Source organism: Orbicella franksi, chromosome 2 (genome assembly GCF_964199315.1).
Source record: "Orbicella franksi chromosome 2, jaOrbFran1.1, whole genome shotgun sequence".
Lineage (NCBI taxonomy): Eukaryota > Metazoa > Cnidaria > Anthozoa > Scleractinia > Merulinidae > Orbicella > Orbicella franksi.
The window spans coordinates 7,721,759-7,732,921 of NC_138146.1; the positions used below are offsets into that span (position 1 = coordinate 7,721,759).

The following is an 11,163-nucleotide window of genomic DNA, read 5'->3' on the forward strand; positions in this document are numbered from 1 at the left end:
TATCTGGAGAACCCAACAATGAACAACAAAAACACAAAAATATGATCTTGATATGGTTTAAAACGTTTGAATGGTGATGAAAACGAATCATTTAACATATGCATAAAAATGATCACTGGGTTTAAACCCATTATTTCGTAGACGATAGCGTGGAGGACCTGCTGATCAGTACTCGAAACCCTCGAAATATGAGAAAGTATTAGATGGAAAATGCTCCCTTACATAGCCATTTGAACTATCAAGTTATATGCTAGGTTGGAAAGTGAATAATGTACCAAGGAATTATTTTTCTGCACTAAATTATCCGCAAAACCGTCAAAGATAACATTTTCTTCTGCGAGGCCAACCAGCTCCGAGCAGACGTGTGTATATTTTAGATGGTAAAATGATATAAAATCACTGTAAGGGAGACCTAGATGAAACGGATGATATCCAGAATAACATGGACGAGACCTCTTGGCAGAAAGGTGCTTTATTTCATGTAAAAATGCTCGTCAAATATGAGATCGGAGCAGGATCTGTTTCCTCGGGCGTTCGCATGTGAAGTGAAGTGAGGTGAAGTGAAGTGAAGTGAAGTGAAGTGAAGTGAAGTGAAGTGAAGTGAAGTGAAGTGAAGTGAAGTGAAGTGAAGTGAAGTGAAAGACTTTATTTAATGAGGGTGACCCGTGACAGTAACTTAAGTTACTGATAAACTTGGGGCCCTCAGCTTAGAATAATTAGAATGCTAAAAATATATTACTTACAATAAAATGCTAAAATACAATATTATTTACAATAAAATGCTTAATTAAGTTACTATTAAAAATGGTTACAAATAATAAACTGGGCTTACAATTTCAAACATACTACGAATAATAAGAGTTAAAAAATTCCATTAGTTTTCTGAGAGTTAAGAATAGTATTACATAATTTAGCCTTAAATGATTTAACGGACTTCTCTGTTTTTAAAGACCGGGGTAAACTGTTCCAATCTTTAATAGTTCTGACGGCGAAAGTGCGTCCTCCCTCCGAGGCGTTTCTGTGAGAGGGGCATAATAAATTTAAATTACAATTTCTAGTACTTCTCGAATGGACGTCAGAGTTTTTCCTTAAAGATTTGTTCATGTATTCAGGTAAAGTTTTGTTTATCCTTTTGTAGGCCAGTGCACATCGATTTATATAAGCTTCTTTGTAAAAGGGGATCCAGTTTAGCTTATTAAATAAAGTGACAGTTCGACTAATACGTTGTGCTGCAAGAATAATACGCGCAGCCCGTTTTTGCATACGGAGAACTCTCTCGAGTGCCTCTTTGTTACACGATGTCCATACTGTGCTTGCATACATGAAGAGTGGTTTGATTACTGCGTTATAGTAGATCAATTTTTGATTCTTTTTCAAGTAGCAGCTTATATGGCGTAGAAGACCAATTCGTTTTGAAAGTTTGTTACATAGTTCGTCAACATGTGTTTCGTAAGTTAGGTTCTCGTCGATTATCACTCCAAGAAGTTTATGGCTACCAACTTGTTCAATTTCTGCATTTTGCATCCTAGCTTCAAATTTTCCTGCGTCATGGGTTATACGTCTGCGCAGACGCTTTCCCGTAGCCAACAACGCTTTGGTTTTCTTGGTATTTATAAACATTTTGTTTTCACTAGCCCATTTCTCAACTTCTATCAAGTCCTTTGTTAATGATTTGTTTAGTGTAGGAATAGCTTTCCAGTCTGATCTTAAAGACAAGGTGGTATCGTCTGCATAGATATCCATAGTTGACTTGTGAACGTTTAGAGGCATGTCATTGACAAACAGGAGGAAGAGCACCGGTCCCAATATTGATCATTGGGGGACGCCCTGTCTGATAGTCAGCTGTTCAGATGTGGTTTTCCCTAATGTAATAAATTGCTTTCTCTGAGACAGGTACGATTGAAACCAGCCAACAGACGGAGGGCTTGCACCGTAAATAGACAGCTTTTTTAGAAGAAGTTCGTGATTTATAACATCAAAAGCTTTACGAAAATCTATAAATACCAGACCGGTCACTTCGTCATTGTCCATGTTTTTCAGGATGTGATCCGTAAGTCTGATTAGAGCTGTTTCTGTAGAGTGACCTGACCTGAAGGCTGATTGATACTCATATAACATGTTGTTGTCATGTAAAAACTTAAGAAGACAGCTGGCTACGTGTTTTTCGATAATCTTCGAAAAGACAGGTAAAACTGATATCGGGCGGTAGTTGTTGATATCGTTTCGTGCACCACCCTTGTGCAATGGTGTAACTTTTGCTACTTTCCAACGGTCTGGAAAACTGTTTGTCGATATTGAAAGGTTCAGCAATTTGCATAATGGACTTGCAAATGCTGGTGCAATAATTTTGAGTACACGAATACTTATGCCATCGTGCCCAGAGGCCTTGTTACAAGCGATTTTCCCTATGGTGTCAATGATCTGCTTAGGCGTTATTGGAGGGATGTTGAAAGCCACGTTATCATTCAATCGCGAAGAGACAAAATTTTTCAGCTTGGTGTCATCAAACTCTACGCCAGCGTCGTTTTCCTTGCCAATTTGATCTAGGATGTTCACGAAGTACTGATTAAGCTCATTTGCAATGGAAGCTTCGTCACTAATGATGTTGTTTCCTGTGTTTAATTCATCGATGCGAACTCGAGGTTTACTAGTCCCACTTAATGTTTTGAGTGCTTGCCAAACTCCTTTTGGATTTCCTTTGTTTTCGTCGATTTTCTTGCGGAAGAAACTTCTCTTTGTTTTTTTGATGAGACTTGTAGTTTTACCCTTTGCATGCGTATAGCGTTCCCAGTCTGCAGGCAGATTTGAAATTCGCGCCGTTTTCAACAGCTTGTCTCTTGTTTTCATAGACGACAAGATCTCTTTAGTCATCCAAGCAGGCTGGTTCGGTTTCTTGACGCGTTTAGATTTTAGTGGAATGTGCCTGTCCAAAACGTCATTTAGCATTGTTTCCATTGTAATCAAAACATCGTTTAAATCATCAAAAACAAAGGCAATGTCCCATGGGGCACATTGTAGATCATGTAGTAGTTCATTTGTATTCAGATTTTTGAAGTCACGATATTCTATGGTACTGTGGGTTTGATCTCTTTGCTTTTTGGAGTATTTACGTCTAATAAAAACTGGCAAGTGGTCTGAAAGACCAATATCTAGTACAGAGATTTCAGTAACAAAACCAGGATGCGTTGTGTAGACATGGTCGAGACAAGTTGAGCTCACGGGACGTGTAACTTTGTGCACGAGTTGGCTTAAATTTAGGCTTTTTAATGCCTTCGCTAATCGATGATGTTTGTAGACATATGTATCCAAGAAGTTTATATTAAAGTCTCCAAACACATACATTTCTTGGTTTCTTAAATAAGCTGTTTCAATGTTAAGCTCCAGTTTGGCATCCGTGTCCGCCGTTGAAGAAGGCGGGCGATAAACAGCTCCTGTGAGGTATTTCTAGAACGCAGTCAGGTTTGTTTGGTTTAAGAAATGTTTCGAGGAGAAAAAGCACATCGATTTCTTGACGTCTAGTGGTTAGTAATAACCTTATCTGCTCAAACTTAGTGTCCGTTAGATTGTTTACGTTCCACTGTCCTAGTCTGAGACCTTTTCCTGGTAAACATACCTTGGACAAATTGACTGTCTTGTCATTCTTGTTTTCACTTGGAGTAGTCGGGCCAGGATTCGGGTTTACATCACAGGCCTTAAAAATTTCGAGCTCCAAAATACGAGGATTGAAAGTTGAAATACCATTTGTAGTATATTTCATCACAGAGTGAAAGAATTTTCGCTTGAAGTTCTTCGGTTGGAATGCTGAAACTGCCTTTAGTCCCAAAATGGCCGCGCTCGTCGGGCCTTGCTTTGTTGCCGTAACACATTGCTGCTGATATCTACCCAAATTTCCGATATAATCGCTTTCAGAGAAGTTATGATCGTAATAACTTGCTGAGAGAAGCACAAGTACTTCGAAAACCTACTGTAGTACTCGAAAATTTAGCCTTTTCACCGAGTAAGACGCCATGGCGAAGAAGCGCGACTCCAAATGGCTTTAAGCTGGTCCAGTCTTTTTCTGTAATGCAAAGCTGTTTCTTCTTCTGAACCTCTGACAAGAGAAGTATCCTAAACTGGTGCCATGGGTTCTAATTTTTTTCATTTCTCAGTGTGTTACCTTAAACCTGTATAGACTGTGAATGAAAACTGTGTAGGATGCTATATGAAAAGAACTGAAAAAATACAGAACCTGGTTCCAAGCAGGAAAGAAGGAAAGAATAAATGAACAAGGACACTTCCTATGCTAAGCCATTGGCAATAAGAATTAACTTATCCAGGAGAAGCTTGCTAAGCCAAAATGATTTATTGCCAAAACAAAGATTTCAGTAAGGAAGGTTATGACAAAGCTGGAAAGATCAATATCAGGTGATCTCTTATTATAACCAAACCCCTTGTTTTCTAAAAGTATCTGTCTTGAGAAGCTGTAATAGCTTTACTGCCTCTATGTTTGAAATAATAATCAATTCTTTTTTTTTATACTCAATGCTTTTAATTTTCATCATAAATCTTATGTAAATAAAGATAGCTTTAAGAATTATTTTACATTAAGCTTAAACTGACCTAGAAAGAAATATTCTAGAGAAGAGTGTCACAGAGGTTGTACTTTTAAACATGAACCCCAAGCCTGATTTCTCCCCAGCTCCTTCCATCCCAGGTTCCCTGTTGCTTTTTGTACTGATGAGTTTATTTTTGACTTTAAGAGAATGCATCATGCTAGTGATACATGTAAGCGCACAATTTCAGCAAATAACAAAAAAAAAAAAAAGGAAAAGAAAAAAAAAAAAAGAAAAGAAAAAAAAACACACAAAAGATTGGGTTTAAATGTTTAATTGACAGTACATTGACAATAACTAGATAGCTTTGCATGGTGGTTGCATGTATTGCCAGAAACGGCACCTGCTTGAACGGTCTTGCAAAGGTAGTGGAGGATGGTAACCTAAGATTTAAAAAGATTAAATGAAACTTCTCTTAGTAATTCACCAGTTGAAAACTTGAGTAAACGTTTATATGACGTCCCTTCCGTCTTCGGTTTTTATATCGCCCCTAACTCTTTTCAACAGAAAATGTAAACTAAACGACAAATTTCCTAATGAGATCTAGCACCAGGAACTCAATATTTATTTACCATTAAAAAAAATGTAATTCTCACAATTAAACTATTCAACCCCATCCACCTTTTAAGTCCTGTCCAAGCAGATACGATGCGGTAATGAACATGAGCTAATATAATTCAGAATTTATAAAACATTAAATGGCACATCTCCAGTATCAATGTATTGAATTGAGATCTTCAGATTTTCACATAGAGAATTCTTTTCAGCACCCTCAACCTGCACAAAGGAAAAATAAAATTTCTGAGGCGTGTCAAACAAACTGCAACAAATGCTCTGCATAAGGCATTTTTGGATCCTTACACAAAGAAAAACGAGTCACAATACCGTATAGGAATTAAAATACATCAAACTTCAAATTCCTAAATTGTCGATCACCTGTGCCAATGTTGTAAACATAATAAGATCCAGCAACAGGAACTCAAGGTGACCAGAGTTTGAACTCAAGTTTTGTTATATAAGCATACATGATTGCAGCCGACAGTGAGGCCCCTTATTTAGTCTTAGGTAACCAAGAAAGCCCTCCCCCCACCGTCCTTAAGGGAAGTTTCTAACTTTCAGTGTCCATTTTGACGAATATTTTGACGATTTTTTACCCAGGCAGTGAGGCCTGGGTTTAAAATTCGGCCCTCTTTTTAATGCAGAGTGCACTATTGGGATGGTTTGGGAGTTGACGTCGCTAAAGCACTGTGGCACTGTGACATTGTGGTCACAAGGTGTAAACTTTAATGTTTGTATAATTAATTAATTTCAATGAATTAATTAGGCTTGCAGCAAGGCGGGTAGGATGGGGTGGGTACTTGTAAGCACTAAGTAAAACGGGAAGTGTATGTACCTACGTTACCTCCTTTAGTGTTCAAAAAGCTATTTATATGTTTCAGAAAGCCCCTTGCTCTCCTAGTGGTACTTTTCTCTTTAGAACAAAACCAATATTTGCTCTAAACGCATGCGCAGATTAATATGCGTTAGTGTCAACTACATATCAGATGGAAAATACATTTCATACAAGATCACACACTTACGTTGTGCCCTTTTCCGTGTGGTAGAACCCTAATAAGTCATTCGCATGCGTTCTAGCATCGTTGGCGCGATACAAGAATGCTACTGTGACTGCGTGTCTTTTGGGATTACGCCTAACTTGGTTCAAGAAATATCATCTGCTGTTCCCAAACTACACTAGTGCGTTTATTTCATCCTTTAATTGTCTCTATCAAAGAGAGCAAAATGTTCATACCCGCAGCTGAAACTCTCCCGAGTAAGTGGCATTAAAACTTGTCAAATTGTACAAAAACCCAGGAAACTGCTCAAATATTGCTGCAGACTCCGTGGTATCTACTGAAAGCATAAACTTTTATGAAGGGTATAATCTCGGTCAAGTAGCGCTGTTTACTTGCAATACCTCTCGTTAAAACGCTTCTCAGTTGTATTAATCGATATCAGTGTGTATTTTAAATTTAAGTGGTTTTATTGTTAACGTCAAAGATGGCAACAGAACCTGCTGTTCCGAGACAATTTGATGATTAGATTAGTTCTTCTTTGCCGGTCAAAAGAAAATTTGCCTGTTAAATGAAGCAAATCATTCCTCTTCCATTTCTTCATCCGACATTCAACTTTCTTCCATCTATCTTCAGCTGTGAAAAGAATGCAAGCACATCTTCCGTGTGTTTTCGAGAACAAACAAGAGTTTCAGGTTACATACCTTTGCGAGGAAAATAAAAGTATCAAGTTACAAACGTTTGGGTGAAGAGTAAAATTGTCACGTTCGCTACTCAAATGTATTATTTAATTTAAAATGAGCAAAAATCAACGTAAAACACTACAGTAATATTTAAGACCTGTCTTGACAAACGGTAATTAATTGTAAGCTATTCTTGGACAGTGAATGAAAATACACACATCAAACATATACAATGCTAAGATCATGTCTCATCAAAATCCCTAGCTGACTAACAAGGTCAATACAAACCAGGAGTGAATGGAAGGAGTTACACAGGAACTGTGTTATGAGAACTGTGTCAGAGCTATACATTTACACTCTGCGCTATCTGAGATTGTTTCACTTCTGTTTTTTTTCCCCCTCGTTCAGTCACAAATCGCTGTCTGGTCTCCAAAGCGCATGCGCCTCCTGTGCATGCGTACAGCACATGGAATTTACGAAAGTTGTCGTCGTGAAAAGTTGGCACGAATTTCACGATTTCTAGGGCGATGAAATCACATACAGACGTACACACCGTTCGCGGTAGACCGACACTAAAGGACTTAAACGTTTTCGGAACGGGTCGGTCTGCAAACCTCACGAGAGATCAATTTACGAGCGCACATTTTGAGTGAATTTATCAAGAATCATGTTATACCAAAGGAGCTATCAACCCGCGCTATCAACTCTTCAGCTTGATAAAGAGCATCTTCAGAAGCATCATCGTATTTTTGGACGTGATCGTGACCCAAGTAAAATCCCAGCACGAACTAAAGAACGTCTCAGCAACAAGAGCAGAAGGGTTAGAGAATTTGTTTACGAGTGTATCTGTTCGAGTACACCTATGAAGTCTTAAGTAAAACGCTCTGAGAAACTTCGCAAAGTATAATAAAGTTAAAATCTCGAACTAAACGATAATCTGTCGTTATTTTCTTGTAACAGAGTTATGTGTCTTAAAAAGAATGAAACCCATGTAGCGAATTATTGTACATTTAGGCTGAAAGAAACTAATGTATGTTGACCCCAGCAAAACAATTCTTGGCTTGCACTGTCACGCAATCCTGGCGCAATAAAAATATTATTCGAAAACCATTTAGTGGATAAAGTCAAGAAATTGTCATGTTATAGGAGATTAATGAAGATGACACTCCTCTAATTTTTAACTCTGTGCGTTTTTCCAAACCTCAGATATTCGTCGAAATATTTTGCACAAATTTACAGAGCCCAGTATGGAGCCGCCATGTTGGTGTACCTCAGCGGTACGCCAACATTGCGGTCGGAATATTGCCGGTTTTCATGTGACGTCGTCAATTTCCAAAATAAGAAATTACCAATCCTTGTGAAGTTTTAGTTTCATCAGATGTAAGACCATCTAATAACTTTTGCAACGTTTAAACGCGACAGGGTTCCTCATTATGTAATGGAGCACGTCGGAATTTCCAAGTTTATGCCTTGCGTGACATTAAAATGGCGGCGCGATAAGGCTGTCGAGTAAGTCAAAAGATGAGTTATTGCTCAAGTTTTTACTAACTAAACAGTTCTTGCTCTAGACAAAGTATTAATTTCAATGTATCGGAGCTTTAGAGTGATAACGTTTCGTTTCAATGGCAAAACTCAATGACAGATGTTTCTGTTACTTTACGGCCGCCATGTTTGTGTCCCTCCGAGAGACACAAACATGGCGACACCATACAAAGCTCTATAAATTTGAGTGAAACACTTTTCCGAATAACGCGCGGATGGAAAACCGTACAGACTTAAAACTTGGCGAGTTTATTTATATATCAATCATCTTTCATATCTCAGCTTCTTGACTTAATTCATTGAATGGTTACGATTTTTATTTTTGATGGCGTGACACTGCAAACCAGCCATAGTGTAAACATCTGGAACTTACTTTGGCTATCTAGGCGACCGATTATCTGTACTAAACAAAAACGCATTTACATAAGCACTTTTCCTAATACTTTAACTTCTGAATGGGCTAAAAATCACGAGATAAGTATATGTTTTTCGACAAACGCGTTCGTAGCTCTATGTCACGCACCACAATAACTCTGAAATTCAAAATGTCTTGCTTGCTTGAGAGACGCAAAAAAAAAGCAACAACAACAACGACAAAGGCGAAGGAAAATAGACTGAAATGTTTACAGGCTGATATAAAGACCTTGACTCATTTCACGCCCTAAAGGCCTGCAAACGAGTAATAAGCTATATTAATCGATTCCAAGAAATACAATCAAAGGCAAAACAGCTTGAGCACATCGATTCGATTGAATTTCGTACGACTTCAAATGCAGAACATTTAGCTCAATTGCAATATAGCTAGTGCTTGTCAGTATAACGACTGCCTGGGTACACGCACCAAAGCGTCTACTTTTTTCAACATCTGCTCAAGATCCGTGTGATACCGACTCCAGCGAAAAATCACACAACAACAAATGAATGAACGAACGTATTCCGAAGCTGGTGCCAGTCCCGCCATCTTGAAAATATCTTGAAACAAATGGAGCCGCAAGAACTTGACAAGGTCCTGAGTATAAAGTTCTATGCCAAAGTCACAAAGAAAAAAAAGAAAAAAAAAACGGAGATGATAACGAGCTGGAATCCCTTAAAATCATGCAGAGTGCCATTGAACGGTATTTAAATGACAAAAACTATCCACGGAGCAACGCGCACTCGAGGGAGTTTCACAACTCAAGAGATATCCATCGCAGAATTACAGAGGATGCACCTTCAAATTCCTTTTCCAAAAACAACGAGAGATCTCAGCTTCAACCACAGAAGAAAGGAAGGCCTTCCATCATTGATTCAGGCGACGAGAATTGAACTTTTATGCACGAAGTACACTGTTTTCGTTCTGACTTCAGAACTACTTGTTCCTTTGTTACGCTCGAATGAGTTTTCATCACATGACATTGTTTTGCATATTAAATAAGATTTAAAGGTGTTTCCGGTTCCGCTATTTTCAACAAAACGGTTACTGAAACAATACACCAAACTCTAAAATATAAAGGAATAAAATTGTGCTATTTCAAAATAGATCTAATAAAGTGAAAAAAAAAAATTAAATGAAATAAAGTGACAATTGAACTTCGTGTCGTGCAATTTTGAAATCATACTTGTAATTTCAAAACGTGCTCGCGCTATACGCTCGTTCGATTTTGAAATCACGCCTATGATTTCCTACCTAACAATAAACATGAAAAAATTACTCGATTCTGATTGACTGAGAGCAGTACTATTCAAGTGTAACACCAGTGCAAATTACACATCGTAATTCTGGACTGTGATTGGCTGAAAGACAATAGGAAATTATCTAAGCCAATGATACCACGTGAAATGATGACGAAAATTTGGTGCTGGAATGAATTCTCGAGTGAGAAAAAATGGCTTCAAAAAAGATCTTGCGACACTTCCTCCACGCGAATTTTTTTTTCTGTCTGTATTATTAATAACTTATCATTCGGTTTTTCTTGCTCAATTTGGAATCAATTTGAGTTTTTCGAAAAGCTGAAATTGCACTCGCCGAAGGGGCTCGTGCAATTTCGGCTTGTTTAAAAACTCACTCATGCAAGTGTAAACCCTCTTTAAATAAAGTTTGATTGATTGATCGATTGATTAATTTATTGACTGATTGATTGCAATAGACGGGTTCACGCTTTTAGTTGCATCATGGGTAATCAGGGCGGGATTGTAAAGAAACAAAGCAGCAAAAGATACCCATGATGCAACAAAGAGCGTGAACCCGTCTGTTGTGTTTTTAAGTTAAAAAAATGTTCATACATGATATATGGGTATTTGTTTCCTATTTACTTAGATATCTTAATCACACCCAAATTACGGAGCTGTCTGATGAACTATTTTCCAACTTGGTCGACTTAACTTGGCTGTAAGTAGAAAAAAAAAACCAGTAGTAGATTAGTAATAGCAGCATATTAGTTAATAAACAAATTGTTACTTCAAGGTTTCTTTTCTTCCTGACAAAAAGCTGTCACGGTGTTAATTTCAGCGTTAACTGTTTAAATGCAAAGATGATAGCGGATTTAATTTCCTTGGTTAAAGAATATTTTCGGAGACATGGCAAAAGCAGTTGTACTCGGGTTTGTTGGAAGAGATGAGTTGCTTCAAGAGATGAGATCCAAAGTTAGGCCTCACGGAACGGTATCCTCCTCCTTGAACCCCCTGATGCCCATATATTTGAGACATGCGCAGAGTACTTTTTTGGGAAACTGCTGTTCTTAGAGATACGCGGGCTCAACTCGCCAATGTTTACATTCAAGCTCACTGAAGCAACTTATTTTTAAATTGCAACAA

At 37.9% G+C, this 11,163-nt stretch overlaps 1 protein-coding gene across 1 annotated transcript in view; it reads left to right on the forward strand.

The window, feature by feature from the left end:
- Nucleotides 1–10,742, forward strand: part of LOC145470326 (uncharacterized) — a 30,752-nt gene extending 20,010 nt beyond the window's left edge. The window contains exon 7 of the mRNA XM_081454170.1: nucleotides 10,667–10,742. Within this exon, the coding sequence (XP_081310296.1) occupies nucleotides 10,667–10,742 (76 nt within the window). The remainder of the gene's footprint in view (nucleotides 1–10,666) is intronic.
- Nucleotides 10,743–11,163: the final 421 nt, after the last annotated feature.